This window comes from Pempheris klunzingeri, chromosome 18, assembly GCF_042242105.1.
Source record: "Pempheris klunzingeri isolate RE-2024b chromosome 18, fPemKlu1.hap1, whole genome shotgun sequence".
In the NCBI taxonomy this organism is placed as follows: Eukaryota; Metazoa; Chordata; class Actinopteri; order Acropomatiformes; family Pempheridae; genus Pempheris; species Pempheris klunzingeri.
In genome coordinates this window covers 19,713,605-19,731,283 of record NC_092029.1, presented here as the reverse complement: position 1 = coordinate 19,731,283, position 17,679 = coordinate 19,713,605, and the positions used below count along the sequence as shown (strand labels likewise).

Below are 17,679 nucleotides of genomic sequence, written 5' to 3'. Positions count from 1 at the left end.
AAAGTGAAGAGCCATTTTTTTCTCCAGCTCTTTCTGTGCCATGAACCTTGTTTTAGAGAGTTCTCTCATCTTTATAAGATAATGACAATGACAATCTTCAGTCAAATTGCGTTGCAACAAGCTTTCGGTCTCATTTTATGAGCAGTCAAATATGCTTTGAGACTGATTCATTCATATTTGATTTATTTTATGTGGTTTATTACCCACAAACCCTAAACAGCAGTTACTTTGCAAACTATCACTACAAAAGTATTCAGATGCTGGAGATATAATTTGTAAAGTACAGGAAGAAAAATGATCAAGAGTGTTTTGTTTATGGAATATCATGTTTAACATATTTGAACTTAAGTTCTTGTCCATGCAAGATACTGTACATACTGAAAAAACCTACTGTGAGAACAACAAGACAGGATGAGATTGGCTTTTTGCGATCGGTCCCTTTGGAATTCCCATATGCCTCTAGCTTGGCCTGAAAAAGTAATTTTCAAATTACTTTTTCATAATTGAAGACAGCTCCAGAATCATGCTCTGAAAGAGAGAGAAGATAGAATTATGGACGTAGCATGGTTATTACTCAAACCAATTCCTCTCAACAGCAGCTGAAAAATCAAGAGGAAAAACAAGTAAAGGGTGCTCCAGTACTCCTCACTGGGCTAAGCTGGAAACATACAAAGTCACTTACTTCCATGCGCCATCACAACTTAATAGGAATATTTGAATCACAATGTGACAGTTGTGGGGTTGCCGGACGACTGTCAGTCAAATCTGATCAAACCACACTCCTACTGAAATAGCTAAGCTGCTCTCTATTATTAATTCATAATTAGATAATGAATAATACTGAGATTTTACAAGCTTTGATTGTTGATTATTTAGTCATGAAAGTTTAATGTTCTCTTTCAAACCTCACTCGGTATGACACTATGGGTAGTGTCTTCTGGCGTGGCCAATCACAGAAGCTCCAATGTCACCAAGTCTGTTGGGAGACGGACCAATCATCTTGAAATGCACGGGCCCGCCTGCCCCCCTTTTAAAGCGCCGCTTTCTTCCCTGTGAAGATCACTTGAGCTCTTCAGCTGTCCTGATGTCCAGATTCTACCGGTTCAGCAGTCACCGATTTTTGCTGTATTAGCTTCTTTTTGTTAAGAAAAGCACCACCGGATGACAAAGGAGGAGGTGTGTGATTGGAAAATCCTGCCGTCTCGCCTGGTCTCCTCCAAACAGCTCATGGCCACATGGATGAGGGAAATGATGCAATACAAGGATAAGTCTTTCAACCACAGGTTGCCTGTCAAGCGGTCACTCTGGGCTGGATATCACCAACAGCGAGGGCCTAGGGTATGCAACCCCCCCCCCCCCCCGTGGTGGAGCAGTTGGTGTCGGGACCCCCCCCCCCCTCCGGGACAAGTTGGAGCTTCAAATGTTTTTTCTATAAAAATGCCACTGTCACAGCCAGGAATTCAGCCGAGGGTGAAGTGTGTAATACAGAGAAGTGCAGGACAAACTGTCGCATCAAGAGGGCACAGCTGCTCCATCTTTCACCTTTGGGTTGCCAGGTCAGTTGTGAGCAAGTGCAGTTCATCCCTGGGTGATCACAACCATTACTAAGGGTTACAGGCTTCAGCAGCAAAACCACCAGCACCTTGCGCTGCCTCCACCTGACAGGGCTGATGGCCTCAGTAATCTCAGTCGCTCCTAATGGGCTGTTAAGGATGCAGGATTTCCTCCCTACAATTGGACATACAACGTCATCTCAATCGAACGGTGAGGGTTTCCCCAGAATGTCTCCTTGCTCACTAAAGTCCCCCTGGGAATGATGCTTCGTTGTCAGGATGGAGAGCTGTGAACGGAACTTGGCCCCCAAGGCTCCGTCACGTTCATATAAATCACCTGGAGTAGTTTTTTTGGATCTGCAGGGTGGATCTGCTCTCCAGAGGGAATCCTGTCTATGGCGAATGGAGGCTGAACTCCCAGGTAGTTCACCTGACGTGGGAGACATTTGGCGGGTATTTGAAAAATGGTGCAACAAAAGGGCCGTCATTTCTTTTCAGAGGTCTGTTCAGGATGTGTTACACGTCCTGCTGGATTTATTGGACAATGCTAAGGCTTTCTCCACCATTATTTGGCCGCTATATCAGCCTGTCATGTGGGTTCTGGGAATGCGCCTGTGGGCAAACATTCTCTAATAAGGGGGTTTATGAAGGGGCTTATGAAGACTACTTAGTTCCCTCTTGGGACCTGCCAACTGTTTTGGAGGCACTCTCTGGGTTGCCCTTCGATCCACTGGAGAGTGCTGACTTAAAAGTGCTTTCCCTCAAAACTATCTCGTTGCCGGCACGAACGTCAGCCAAGCAGATAAGTGAGCGACATGCACTGTCTGAGCACGTGGAAGAAAATACGCTTGAGAATGCAGAGTGGGTCGCCATGGGCAGGAGGGCCCGTGCATTTCAAGATGATTGGTCTGTCTCCAGACAGAGTAGGTGCTTCCCATAATGAGATACCTCCGTCGGTTCTCAGAGAACCGGGTTACCATTGTAACCTTAAGGTATATAGAAGGACTTTCCCACTGGAGATACATACTGGGATGATCTGAGATTTTGTTTTGTTTATTTTTTCATTTTTATCTTGATGCATCAACACTTTACAGCAGATAAGTGGCTGAAAACCTTTTTTTTTTCTGACCTCCTGTGGTTTAACTACTCACCTTGCTGCAATGATGTACAGGTGTGTCAGTACACTATTACATCACTAGTGGGTGTGGTTACAGGTGCTATACAGCACACCTCTTACTACAACCAATCACTCGCTTTCAACCGGACAGGGTAGTGAATATGGAAGTTTTCAAATGCCTAGTCAAAATAAACCAACCATCAAAGTGAAATACGATACACGTTGTTATATGTATATTTTTTCATATATGAATTTATCATAATTAAATGGTTAACATATAGTAAAGGGGTAATAATTGAGCTTTCTTTGATAACCAAATGTATATTTGTTTCATTCTGACACGTATTGTGCATGCCACATTGAAATGTACCCTTCTTTATTTTCTGTATTGTGATTTGATTTTAGTTGTGCACCAAAGGGCAACATAGACCTGGTAGTATTATATGCAAACCACTGTTGTGGTATTTCCATAAACAATCAAAATGGCACATGTTTTGTTGCTCTGACTGTAGGTCTATCCAATTGCATCCAGAGGCATTTTGATGTGTGCCCGGTGAAACACCCCCCGACCACGGTAGTGTTGTCGATGAAAAACAATTAAAAGTATTCATCCGTCCAGTCACGGCCTGGGGGCAGAGCTTAGTGTCTCTAACACAAGCAGCCATACATAAAAAGGAATTACATATGACAACATGTAATTGCATTCACTTTATTTCTTGGTTTGATTTGCTTTCACTTAGGTATTGTAAATCTAAAGTGAAACTTTAGAAAGCTTTTCAGCCTGGTGTGAAGTTACACTTTAAATGGACTGTAGTGCTTCATTAATATATTCAATTATACTCATTCGATAGTCAATGGCGAAATGTGTTGCTTTTGGTATTCCAGATAAAGGATGGCTGAAAGATGATTTTCTGTACTCACCATGGACATCCTCCTTCCACTGGTGGGAGGCGTCACCACTGGACTCTCTCCCTTGTTGAGGTGCTGGGCCTCAAGGTCTGTTGCTCCCTGAGAGTCACAGCTGTCAGACGGAGTGGCCAGCATGCCCTCTGACAGTCCTCGGGACATAAAACTGCACTTCCTGGTTGTGGGGTAGTGGTCGCTCTGCGAAGAGTCACTCATGTCACTGAGCTCCTTACAGCCACTCACTCTGCTCTGCTTCCTCTGCGGGTTCCTCAGGGCTGCTGGGATCTCCATGTGGCCAGCCGTGAGCGTGGGTCGAGGCCCCGCGTACTGAAGCTGGCCTGAGCCATGAGGTCCGTTTGTGTCATTACTGCTGCACGACGGCTTTCTGTCCAAAGTGTAACGCTGCTGTAGACCCTGGATGTCAGGCAAGTACGCCTGTGCAGACGGCCTGTTGTAGCTGTTGGACGCCATCTGATTCTGAGTCGTTGGGGGCAAATTCAAAGGCAGAGCCTCTCCGTGAGCATCGGGCACGACAGAGCAGGTCATCTGTGTGAGCTGCATCAACCTCTGTGGTGACGAGTTAGTGAGCACACAAACCTGCTGCACCATGGAGTTTTTCTTCGACCTGTACACGCTGTCATCGTCTCCATATTTGTATCCATACAAGCTTTGTTTGATTTTCTTTACCCCCAGATGGAAAATCTCCAGCAGATTGAGAAATAAAGACACTCCTGCAATAACCAACATGAAAACCATGAAAATGTTCTTCTCTGTCGGCCGCGACACGAAACAGTCGACGCTGTTGGGGCAAGGCAGCCTCTCACATTTGTACAGAGGAGACAGTCCAATGCCGTACAGGGCACACTGACCTATAATGAAGCCCACCTCCACCACGGACCTGGTTAAGATATGGAAAACATATGTGCGCAGCAAGGAGCCTCTAAGGGGAGCTTTCCTCACTTTCTTCTGTTCGTCTAGTTTTCTAAGCTCTCGCTCAATCCTCTTGTGTTCCTCCTGGACGGCGTCAGTCCCCTCCAGCTCAGCTTTCAGACAGGCTTTCTTCCTATGCCTCTCCTTCTCAAGAGTCCTCAAACGATACAACGCGTGCCCCATGTAGACCAGAGACGGAGAGGACACAAAGATGATCTGCAGGACCCAGTACCGGATGAGGGAGATGGGAAAAGCCTGGTCATAACAGACATTTTTACAGCCTGGTTGCTCTGTGTTGCAAACAAACTCACTCTGCTCGTCATCCCAGACGTCCTCAGCCGCCACGCCAAGTACGAGCATCCGGAAAATAAAGAGGATGGTGAGCCAGATCTTCCCCACAATGGTGGAATGAATGTGGACCTCTTCTAAAATACTCCCTAATAAGTTCCAATCCCCCATCTTCTGTCACATTATTATTATTATCATCTGTCAATTATTAAAGAAACACATTAGTAGTTTGTTGGTCTTTCATCAAATGGAAAGTCTGAAAAGCAATAAAACTGCTTAACTCACATGTTTTCTAGAGTCCTGGTCTCAGGTGCTTCAGCATTAAGCCATTACAAGAGGGCAGAGTCATTCGTGGAGACATGGGTGCTCATTTGTCGTCCTTTGAAGACAGATGAGATCCCACTGCACGTCGCTGACACTATTTCAATGCTGATGTAAACTAGGGCTCGAGTTTGAAGCCATCGATCCACCACATGGCCCTGTGATGCCCTGAGGTCAGCTTCACCCTGCCACTTTCAACACGACTCTACAATGGAAAAAGAACAAACTGAGATGACGCTACACAGCCGTGCACAATGTGTTCAACTTTCTTGCGTATTATATACAGCAGTGTGCAGTTGTGTGTGTGTGTGTGTGTGCTTTTGGCCTTTTGTGTTTGTCCCACTCCTGCCCCTGGAATGCCGGCTGTGAGCCAGACCTGATCAGCCAACTGTGCTGGACCTCACTGATGCTATTATGTCTGAATGGGAGGCTGTAACAACAGCACAGTGATACCCATTCTTTTCTAATATTTCCACCTCACCACATTTAAGAGAGCATAATACTGTGTAATACATTATTACTCCTCTACATTTATCTAGCAGGGCCTTCCACCAAAAGCGATCTCCCTTCTAAACTTCTCACATTCATTTCAATTATGTAAAAGTATGTAACATTTAACATTTGCAAAGAGTAGATCCATGCATCCATGTATTTCCTTCGCTTATGCAGTGGCATCAGGCTAAGCAGGGCACTCCAGACATCCCTCTACTGAACAGTCCTCCTGGGGGATCCCAAGCTGTCCTCTAAACCAGATGAGGAGAGTGCTAATAACTCTGTCTCTATGGTTATGCCCAGCCCCGCTGTAGAGAAAACTCATTGTGGCCGCTTGTACCTGCGATACTGCTCTTTTGGTCAGCGCCTTCTTACTGCGCACCAGTCCGTCTGTCCATCCCCCACTCCATTTTTACCCTCACTTGTTGACAAGACTCACTCACTCCCAACCCAGAGTGATCTAGGTTGAGCAATCCACTGTTTTCTGGCAGAGAACCACGGCCTCTGACTCGGAGGTGCTGACTCTCATCATGGCTGCTTCACACGGTCTGAAGAAGCTGATGCAAATTCCGAGGTTCTCGACTGGGGCGACCCGCTCTCCTCACCTCGGCTGCACCACTTACAATGTAGAGTGAGTGAGTTTTAGAATGTTACTAATCAGTAACTCTTACAGTATTAGACAGTATGTTTGGTTTGACAGTGAAATATGAGGAATTTATTTAAAATCTGGCACAGAACATTCTACCATCATCTGTTTGCTTCACGTCAATGGCTAGTCTGCCAGAGTTACAAATAACACCCCGAGGCACTAGCCTGGATTTCCATACTTAGTGACCCACTTTATGAAAATTGGTGTCATGGCGATACACTACATGGGCGCTACCTCACTGATGATCTTCCATTGGCATCAACTGACATACATATTCTTTCTCCCACTTTGTCACTTCCAGGTTTTCAATATGATATAAAGACTAAACAGACACCAGCATAAATAAATAAAACTTTATTTTTAGTCAGTTACATACAGTATTGCATTCCATGCTATTTATAAGCAATAGGATGAATCAAATAAAAAGCCATTCAGGCCCAAACATAAAAGGTCACATTTGTATTAACAGAGATGTCCTACACATGAATAGGACATTTTAACAACCTGCACACACACACACACACACGCACACACCTGTCCACCCCTTACACAATTACATCCATAGAAGTAAGATCTAAAATATCGATATACAAAAAATATCATAAAAAGAGCCAACCTATCAGTCCTGTAGCCCAAGGTCTACTGATGGGTGTCGCTTCAAGTCGTTTTCAGTGAGCATCCACTTCAGGAACTAAAAATGTACCTTCATTTAGGAGAATTTGAGTATACTTGCACTGGAACCTGGAGTTATACTGGTCCAAAGGCAGGTTTTCCTCAACTGTCTTAGGGAAAAACAAAAGCTTAGGACGAGATATAAGAGAAAAAGATTTTGGAAGGAAGGAAAGCATGTATGAACACTGGACTGGACAGTTATATGGTTCTGTGAGGACTAGAAGTCAAAAAGCATCCAGCTCTACAAACCAAAAAGTGCATGAAAAATAGTAACATTGATGTTAACGTTTTCACATCAATCAATGTTGTTAGTTGTGCTGAGGAAGAGTTGTTTAGTTGAATTTTTATTTCTCTTTCTTGGTACAGGTACAGGTACAGCTCAATATCCTGAACAAAATACCTTCAGAGGAAGTGACTGGATTTGTGACTTTCCTTTGAAAAATAAAGATTGACTGAAGCTGTCCGTATGTCTACTCAGTTGTTGATGGCAGGGCACCGAGTCTTGCTGGACAGAGTAGCCTGGGTGGGAATCGATCCTGTGACTCAGCCACGCTACACTCACATGCTCCTGCACCATGTCACATGAACAGCAGCCTTTGTGCGTGTTGGTGCCACAGTGCATGTGGAGATGTTCTAATACAAGAACTGTTTGCATAAAGCAAAGCACACACAGTCGATCAAGGGTCCATCTTCTCCTGCTTCTTAAAAAGCTTCATTAGCTGGTAAAATCTTTCAGCAATCTGAGGAAGAAAAACAACACAAAGTGGTTATTTGTATGCTCCATCACAGGACGACATACAACAACAAAGAGAAGAGATCAACTCACCTGCCCTGATGGTTTATTAAGTTTCTCTGACAAGGCAGAGAAAGTGTCACGTGAGGCACCTTTTGTCTTAAGGTCTATCAGAATAGCTCGGTCTTCATCTCTGGAGGAAGCAGAGGACACGTTAAGAGCGGGGTTTAAAATATGCGCTGCTACTACCATCACTACGTCTTTCCCTGTGACCACATACACTTCTTCCAGGGACTCCAACACAAATGCAAGATAATCAGTGAAAATGGAAATTTGTTTTGAATAAACAGTGACATTTCTGCAAAATTTCCAACCACAGTGTTAGTTTGTAATAAACTGTAGGAAGTCACCCTGAAAACTATGTTGAGAAGTTATAGAAGCTATAAAAGGTCAACTGTAGCTACTGGCTGTAGTCTGGGTTTACAAGTAGCTGGGAGATGGGGAACCAGGAGGCATTAGCCAAGACTGAACGCGGGGGGGGGGGAAATAGGCTTGCCTGGTTCTCTCCAAAAGTTTGAGAAAAAAAATAACAAATAAAAAAATAAAGTTCCTAAGGCCTCAACATCATCAAGAGAGAAAAGGAGAAAGAAAACAACTGCAAGTGCAAAAGTATCAGTAGTATTATCAGTAAAGCTTCGGTATCACTGAGTAGGAAAAGTCAGTGTTGTTATGCAGAATGAGGCTCTGTCTTAGCATGTGTTTAGCACTGAGAAAGGACATGAAGGAAAACATATTTTCCTCTGAAATGTAGACAGATGAAGTAAAATCAGTACCTTAGAATACAGTACTTCAATAAATGTACCATTCCATCACTATATATGCAGAAAAGGCTTGTCCTCAGTATCATGTGCAAATACTTTTTCTTTGACCATCTTATATTAATAATTAGAAATATTGCGAGGAAAATGGAAAGCCAATGTAAATAACGAGGATGCTTAACATTTAATCTCTTCTTCACAAATTCCCGGGGGGAGGAAGTGATACAGTACAGAATCAACCACTGACCTGCTCCATGACATCACCACCTCGCCCTTCTTCCTGACGACATTCTTGGCAGAAAGGCTGGAGGGGGACAGATTTTCCGGAGGGGATCTGGATTCACTAAAGTCTTTCTTGCAGTTAGACACCGTCTCTTCTGTGCTCTGCTCTTCCTCCTTTCTGGGCCGCTTGTTTTTGTTTGATTTAACTTTTTGCTTCTTCCGTTTTCTACTTTTGCTACAATCCCTTCGGTCTTTCTCTGGTGTACTGCTTACATCCTCTGCAATGGTGAGACTTCTATCCGACTCTGACAACTCCATTTCATCTCTCTCCGAGTGTGAAACCTGTGACCCCGACACTTGGCTCCTTTGATAAGTTTCGGGGCTTTCAGCAGCGTGATGTGGCTCTTTTGGGGGACTTGGTTGAGTTGTCATGTCTTCCTGTCTGTGGCGTGTTTGACTTGCACTCTCATTAGCAATGACTGTGATACATTTTCTGCTGGTTTCCTGGCTGATCTGTCCCAAGCATTGATCAGTGCTTCGAGCTTCGTTCTGCAAATTATTGTCTGAAGGAATAGTTTTAGGCAGATTTTCCTGTGAATCCTTAGAAAAACAAACCTTTGAGGTATTTGGTTGAGTTAACTCATCTTCCTTTTTGTGGGATGGATCTTTAGTTAGTGTTAATGTCTCATCTGGAGTGAGGAAAATATCTACACCACCGGCAGCCTGACAGATACCCAAAGTGCCGTCCTGAGATATGTCCGACAAAACAGCTTTTACTTGACTTTCTTGACATGCCACATCTTCTTCAATTAGTGTCCGACTTAAGCTATCATTAGCAGTGAGCGTGGTGTCCGCAGCCGCGGCTGCCTGGCGAATCTTCACGATGAAATGATCGTTGGACTTCTCCATCACCAGTGCCTGCATGGGCAGGTCAGGCTTAAACACAAAAGGGGTGGCAAGTTCAGAAGCCACGCTGCTGCTGCTTGAGCCACAGCTGGAGATGTCGGTGTCGAGGGCCAGGTGAATGTCCTGTTCTGTGGCATCTTCTCCGTCCAGCAAAGCGTCCTCACTTATGTGAGCACTGACCACGCTTTCCGGAGTCGACATGATGTGCATGCTCGAGCTTGATGGCTGCAGGAAGCTGAGGTGGCTGTCTGACTTGAGGGGCGATGGGACGGTGAGAGAGACTGCCAGATCTTCAGCTAAAATGGAATATGACCGTGACTGCAGCATCACTCTGTTCTCTGATGGGACTTCTAACAAACAGCTTTCATCAAATAAAGCCGGATTCAGTAGGATCTGCTCTTTGCACCGTGGAGATGATATCTTGCGAGGTGAAATGGTAGACCATGTCGCAATAAGTTTGGAGGGAGTATCAAATTTTGTTGGGGAAAGCAGTTTAGATGGAGAGTCACATTTGGCTGGAGTATTGATGCTAAGGAGTCTCTCTCCATCCTTCCTTGGTGTACCGAAGGTCCAACCTGCGTTGTCTCCAGTGATGCCACTGGTTTCTAGTAAGTCCGATCCTTGCAGAAGACATTTGAAAATTTCTCCCATTTGAGAGTCTCTCACCAAGTTGAATGTTAAGCTGGAGGCTTGCTGTTCTGTGAGTAGCTCAAAGTCCGTTTTATCAAGCACAGACCCACTTTGAGAGACTACTAACGAGGATATGTTACTCTTGTCTGGCGTTAAAGGAACATTTTTTGGAGGAAGGAAGTTGGCCACAGTTTGTGTATTTCGGCAGTTTGTTGGATGCAGGTCAACATTCCTGTCGTTTTCCAAATGTGTGATTCTGATATCTTTGCCTCTGCTTCCAAGGCCCGTTTTGTAAGGTGCAACAGCACAAGGCTTGATTCGATTCAGGCTGGTCGGAGCTGATCGTGCTTCCTTTTGTTGAGGCTGTGGCTTCTTTGCAGCAGGCTGCCTAGATGCGGTCTCATTTCCACTGGGCCTGTTGTCCTCGGCATGCGTTCTTGTTGGTTTGCAAACGTTCTTCAGCGTCGAGTATATGTCCTTGAACATGTAGTCAACTTGGACATCTACAAAGTCCCACAACTTTTGCTTAAGATCGACTGCTTGCTGCTCAAAGATGCGTTTCACAATACCATTATTTGCTACTTTGCTAAATACAGGCACAATTAATTTCTTCAGCCTGGATTTCAGCTCCCCTTCCTGACTGCATATTTGACCAAAATGAGCACCGTCTACAAATTCTATAAAAGACTCCTGGAAATTGTCCATCATACCATAGAAGCTCTTCCTTGGAAAGGTTTTATGAAGCTTCATGTACTTTTTACGGATCTCAGCACGAACCAGCTTGAATGTCTCCATTACTTCCTCTATGGTGGAAAAAGAAGCTTTGGTTGCCGCCGGACAAACGGTTTTAAAACGAGTCTTTGGACTTCGTGTCGACACACCCACTGTTTCTTTTGATGCAATTCCCCTTTCTTCAGATGTCCTCTTCAAAACATACTTAGGACTTGATTTATTTCTGATTGGTCGTGCCCTCTTGGCTGCAGGGGCAGGAGAACCTGCAGCAGCCTCATCACTTTCGCTTAGAATTTCCCCTTCTTCCAGTTCAGTGTCTGACAGACTAGAAGGCACGTCGGTTACACTGTCCACCAAGTTTTGCGTGTCGTGGTTTGCAGGAGAGCCCGGATATTTGTTTTCTTTGTTTACATCCAACGTCTTCGAGTTGACATCAACAGCTGTGGTGGAGAAATCTGAACAGAAAAGAGCAAGAAAAGACATTTATGCATCTCATAATTATGATCAAAAAGCATCATTATCACACGGTCCCATATTGTAAATGTATCATGTATTTATGAGATGCAGTACTCAACTGTCACTGCAATTTGAGAAGCCAAAGCTATGATGACAGTGCCTGATGTTTTTTGCATTTCTACCTCTTTGGTTTGAGGCATTGTGATATACAAGTGATCACAAGTTAAATGTCTCAAGTTTATTGAGCTTATTATGATCAGCGTCTATCCTTCCTGGTCTATTCAAGTTGGTTTCATCTGACACCCTTTTGTTGGACTTTTACAAAAAAACAGCATCCTGGCCACCAGAGGGAAACATGGAAAGAAAGCAAGAGAAGAAATCTAAAAGTAAGACTTATGTCCTCTGCTTGGCTGGTTGATTGGTTAGTTAACATTCTCTTGTCTGAACAAATTCTCATTGGTCTAATGGTTTCAATTGATAGTGTTACACTCAAGTAAAAATGCCTTCTTAATTCATTATTTTTGTGTATTTATTATACCATGATACTGTAATTAACCACTAGAGGAGGACTGGTGCTCAAGGGAGAGATTGACAACAGTGAGCGTAAGAAGAAGAACCAAGAGGTCACATAGTTGTGATCACAAGATAACGTGCCTAAAAAGGACTGGATGTACGTGTATGAAAGATTTAATGTGACACGACTTTATTTTCAGGCCAACTTTACCTTTTTGAAGACTCTTGACATGACCCGGCTTGCCATAAACTTGGAGATGAGTTCTCTTGGCTATCCGTATCGGGCTCCTCAGGGGGCTTATGGCGTCAGGGATTCTCTTCAGATTGCTCAGTGTGCGCATCATGGAGTCCTCATCGTGTAGTAATGGCACAGAACTGGAAGGCTCGTGACTCTTTCCGGGACAGAAGCTCTTTTTTGGTGTGACGTGGAGGATACTGTACTTTTCTGGCAGCGCCGTCTCCTCTGTCGTGCTACTGACTTTGGACACTGCGATACAGCCAGTGGATGAACTTGGCTCAGTTGTGATGCTACTGCTGTTGTTGGCGTCTTTATTTGCCTGTGTTAAAACGTAAATAGCCTCAGGAAGACTCAGCCCTTCTTGTGGAAGTGATTCAAGGCTTATTGTACTGGACACAGCTTCTGCATCCTTAGGACCATCTTGCATCACACTAACATCTTTCTCTTGAAAGGAACTGGAGGCAGGAGGACTCGGTCCTTGCTGACAGGCCTGAGGTACAATAGTAGGTGAAATTTGCTGACTTTCGGGATTGGCACTGTCATGAACATCTTCAGCTATGGGATTTTCCCTTGAGGGTGACGAAGCTACACCATCCGCAGTCAGGCTTTTCTGCACTGAACTTTCAAGAGTTCCGCACTTCATTTCTACACTTGAATCAAACACAGCTGGTTCAGTGACAGAAACAGATTGATCCATATTATTTCCAGGGTTTACTTTTTGTAAAGACTTGCATCCAGACGTGTTACTGACACCATCTGAACCCTCCAGAGGCCCACATTCATCTGCCTGGCTGTCTGATGTCAGCTTGATTTTGTTCTCTGGGTTTTTGGAAATGTCTCCATCTTGTTCTTTTGGACAACAACTTTCGGAGGATTTTAGGGCGACGTGCTCAGTCAACTGGTTCTCTGAAGTATCCGGGGGTTGAGCTGAGGTAGTTTGGACTGGATTGTCGTCAAGTTGCTCGTCAGATGCAGGAGCTTCACTCAGGTTTTTGTCCTTCTCCTGAATTATTTTCACATCACCACACCTCTGATGGGTCTTTTCACAATCTGGAGTTTTTGAGGTATCTGGAGGTTGAATTGCATTATCTTCTAACTCTGCTTCTAATTCACTGCTGTCTAATTCATCAATCACACACATATCTTCAACATTAGGCTGTGAACTCTCATCATCGTGTCCTTTTTCCACTACCTTGTCCACTGATGTGGGATCACCCAATGTGGCACTGACGGGCAACAATGGCTTCTTAATTGGTGAAAGGGTTAAATTCAATGTTTCCATGAAACACAGTTTCCTGTTTGGGCTATTTTCCTCCACAGAACTCTTCTCAGTGATATATGGTTCTTTGGATGATCTTTTTAAGGCCTCTTGTGTCTTTTCTTTTCTTTCCCTACTACAGATATCCACTTTACCTTGGTCCGATTCTTTTGATTTCTGTTCCCTGCTCGTCTCACATGGAGCCCTTCTCTTGTGCTTTCTGCTGATTCCATCTTCGTGCCTTCTATCCCCTTTCCTTTGATAATCCTTTGATAGTTTATCCCCTTCCCTCTCTTTGGGGGAATCACTGTGACGCTCAGCATGGTGGTTTGAGGAGGACTTTTTCCGGTCATTTGAATCTGAACTTCTGATATGTCCATCACTAGTCTTGACTTTTCTATGATCTCTGCTGTAGCCCTCTTTAGAGCTGTGAGCTGCGCTATGTTCAGAGTCTAGTGTAGACATTTTGACATTATCTTCTTTCCGCTCTCGACTTCTCCCTGTCTTCTCTTTAGTGGAAGCTGAACTACGTAAAATCTCTGGTGAGGGGCTTTTGGCCCTCTCTGATTTGTGGTGCCCTGCAACACTTAGGTAGTTCCTGCTTTGACATGACCTGGAGTCAAATCTTCTTCCTGTGTCTTTGTCTGCTTTGTGAGACTTGTTTTTCTCGGGGGCATTACAGTCCTTTTTAGGATCTGACCCACTTCTATGTCTCCTATCTGTCGATTCAGATAGCTTTTGACTTTTCTTCTCTCTGTGCTTGGACTTGTGTCTGTCTGACTCACTATGTCTGCTTGATGAGCAGCTGCTGGATTTGCTGACAGAGTGCTCAGTCTGTTTCTCAGGTACATCACAATCTCGTCTTGAGGAACTTTTTGAATGACTGTGAGAAGCTTTTAATGCTCTTGTCTCAGTGGGCTGGTGGGTGGAACTATCAATGTCCTTCCTTGAGGGTTGAGGAGGTTGATTCTCCCTGGGGGGTGAGGTTGGCAGAGGCGGAGGAGGATTGCATGGTGGAGGTGGCGGTGGAGGCAGACTGGAGGGTGGTGGAGGTGGCGGCGGAGGCAGACTGGAGGGTGGTGGAGGTGGTGGCGGAGGAAGACTGGAGGGTGGTAGAGGAGATGGCCTACTCTTGCAGCTGCCTGTGAAGGTCCGACTGGATGAGTTTTTCTCCCATAGATTATTAATGTGAGACTGATGATGGCGATCTTTGACTGACCTGGGTAAACAAAGTTTTAATAATCAGAATCAGAATCAGAATTCCTTTAATAATCCTCAGGGGGAAATTGCTTTTTGTTACACACAGCTCCAAAAAGAACAAGAAAACACTTCAAAATCATCATCATCTAACATGTATCCACATAGTAGAGACAGTCTTTTGTCTTAACAACACAGCGATTAGAAAATCAAAAATAATCATTCGTTTTTCATCCATCACGTTAATCTGCAGCCCTATTAATGATGGTAAAACAGATAATAGAGTTCTAATGAGTCACAAGTTCATTTCAACACTTACAGTTGGTTCAGCCTTTGAATCTCAGCATCTTTTCGTGTCACCTCCTGTCTAGCTGTTTGTAAGAGTGCACAGATGTTCTTTTTCAGTCGGCAGTTCTCAGTGTTCAACCCTGTATTCTGTTAGGAGAGAGAGAAAAGAGAATATAGAATAAACAATAAAGCAATTTATCAAATTCAAATATATATAACATAATATATATAACAATTTGCCAGGCAACATTTTTTTTCCAGTTTTGACCTTCTGCATAGACACAGCTAATGTGTTCAATAGAATTGGTTGGTGTATAAGACTGAAGCAGTGAAGCTCCAGAAATCGCATACTGACTCCTGTGTTTGCAATGGTATGGCTGTATTAAGGTGAATGGCAGAGAACATTACGAATGTTAAATAGATATATTGAGTATTAAATCTGCTCTTTTAAGGAGTTATTTTGACCTGAAAAATTTAGGCTTGTGGTTGGTCAACATATCTGCTACCGAGCAGAAATCCCTGTACAGCAGAGGGTAATGATTCTCCACTAAATGAATGAAGAAGATAAGTGTGTGGGAAATGACAGTTAGCAAATGAAACAAACCTGAATCTCCACCTGCTCCAGTCTCCTGTGCAACTCTTTAATTTGGTTCTGAGCAGCTTGGAATCTGGACTTTAACTGCAGACATACCAAAAGAAAAGGATGGTGAGATAGCGAGCCATTTGATAGCACCCCTCTGCATTCTATCAGATTCTATCATTCTAACACCCAAATGTTACGTGTGACGCCGAATAATGAACAAAGGCTCTTCTGTACTTGACACCAAAGTGCTGGTCAGAGGGAAACCTGTTGTAGCTGCTTTTCACCCCAGCTAACACACTGTGTTGTTAGCATGATTAACATGGTGGTCTAGCTTTTTAACGCTATTATATTTACAATTCTGCTCATAGCATTTTAAACCTGTACACCTCTCTGGCTAATTAGACTAATGTGCTTTCAAACTAATGGATCTGCTACTCACAACAGATATCATAGATGTTATTTCAGTGACTCAGCAGTACCTTGACGTAGGGCTGTTTTTGGTCTGAACACCAACTAGGACAGGGGTTACTATCTCTCCCTCATATACAACCACTTGTGACCCTAACGTGAAACTTAAGTCATGTGAAGACACCTGGACCAGCACCATTTGCTGATGAAGGGTGTGAGATCATGCAATGTAAATTACACATTACAGATCATTGCTCAGACCATCGTCTACTAACTGAACTGATTAACAAGATGAGATGTTTGCGGGGGTGACTTACCACCCCTGCTAAACTAGTTCCTAACAGATACCTTGAGCATGTAGACCGTAGAGTGTCAGTGATGTATAATAACCCATTTTCACCTGTTTATACAACAGCAGTCCCACCTGCAAAAAAGGCTGGGAACACAAATACAGAGCCGAGCAAAAACAGGCGAGAAAGGAAGCATGGAGCACCTCCATAATAACTCACCTCAGAGTATGTTGACTCTCTACTCTGCTGTTCTTCTGTGACAATTTCTTCATAAAGATCCAATGACTCTTTCAGCTGTGCAACTGAAGAGTATTTCTCTGTAACAAACCAAAATAAGACAAGGAATGAGATAAATTGGAATTATAAAGCCTCAATGTTGGACAAAGGAATTTGTACTGTCCAACAGAATACAATGATGTTATCAGTAGTTGTGTTGTAGCAGACCAAAGTGAAACTATTTGAAGAAGGACATTTACCTGCAGTGCTGTTAATACTGATATCCAGGCCATCGTAGATATCCACAGAATCTTCATTGACATCAGGCACCAAGACTGTGGATATTATACATGCTTTATAAATGTACATCATCAGTCATACACAGTTATAATCAACCCCTTTTCCACATCTAGTGTTAAGCCATTTGCATTTTGGGAATTTCTGGAGGTACTCTATACAACATTAACCGCACCTCTAAAATTAAGACACTGAAATACAACTGTGGAAATTAACTACAGGGCAATGCAAAGACCTTTATAATTGGCTAAGGTACAGAATGTGTCTATATCTACAGGGGAAACATTTCTTCACTCTATGTATAAAAAACTGAAATGATTTTATCTCTCAAAATTTATATTTTTGAGCGAGTATCTTCAAAATTTTAACGATCTGTATGTTTTTTTCGAATGTGAATTTTCATCTTGTATGAGCAATCACATTGTGGCAGAGCTGGCATGAAACCAGTGCTGGGGCCACTGGTAGAGACATCTACACTACATATATCATATGCTAAAACAGCCTTATTACAAACCAGAAGTTCTCATAATACACACACACCACAAAATAAACCTATAGGTCACTAAGTGCAAATGTAATAGCCTTATACTTACGACCAGAAGCATCGCTGGTGTCCATACCGCCATGCAACTCTATGGCTTGGTTTCTTAAGGAGTTAAGGAGTTTTTACAACTTATTACAAGTCTTCAAATATAATGATCAATACACTGAAAGCACATGCAAGAACACAATTAATCAGGAACATGTACAATTAATCCACAACTGATGGATTACTTAATCCATCTTGCACTTTAATGGAAGTGCAGCATTACATCTCTGGAGGGCACCTTTAAGACCACTTAAACAACATAGAACTTTTGCAGTGCACAACACAGATAAATAGGGCTGAACAATAGGAAAATATACTGTCTACTGTAATTGAATAAACCTTTGTCCACTGTCAAGAGACTTTTCCATACAGTTGAT

At 43.4% G+C, this 17,679-nt stretch overlaps 2 protein-coding genes across 2 annotated transcripts; both read right to left on the bottom strand.

Moving 5' to 3' along the window:
- Positions 1–489: 489 nt before the first annotated feature.
- On the bottom strand, positions 490–4,965 carry gja10b (gap junction protein alpha 10 b). The gene is made up of 2 exons (XM_070848900.1): positions 3,592–4,965; positions 490–528 (listed from the first exon to the last, which is right to left on the bottom strand). The coding sequence occupies exons 1-2, from the start codon at positions 4,963–4,965 to the stop codon at positions 490–492; spliced, it is 1,413 nt and encodes a 470-aa protein (XP_070705001.1).
- Positions 4,966–6,625: 1,660 nt separating this feature from the next.
- On the bottom strand, positions 6,626–17,356 carry casp8ap2 (caspase 8 associated protein 2). The gene is made up of 9 exons (XM_070849664.1): positions 17,307–17,356; positions 16,677–16,751; positions 16,420–16,517; positions 15,524–15,598; positions 14,951–15,066; positions 12,150–14,653; positions 8,727–11,424; positions 7,755–7,854; positions 6,626–7,668 (listed from the first exon to the last, which is right to left on the bottom strand). Exons 1-9 carry the CDS (start codon positions 17,329–17,331, stop codon positions 7,606–7,608), a joined length of 5,754 nt encoding a protein of 1,917 aa, XP_070705765.1. The 5' UTR covers positions 17,332–17,356; the 3' UTR covers positions 6,626–7,605.
- Between the last annotated feature and the right edge of the window lie 323 nt (positions 17,357–17,679).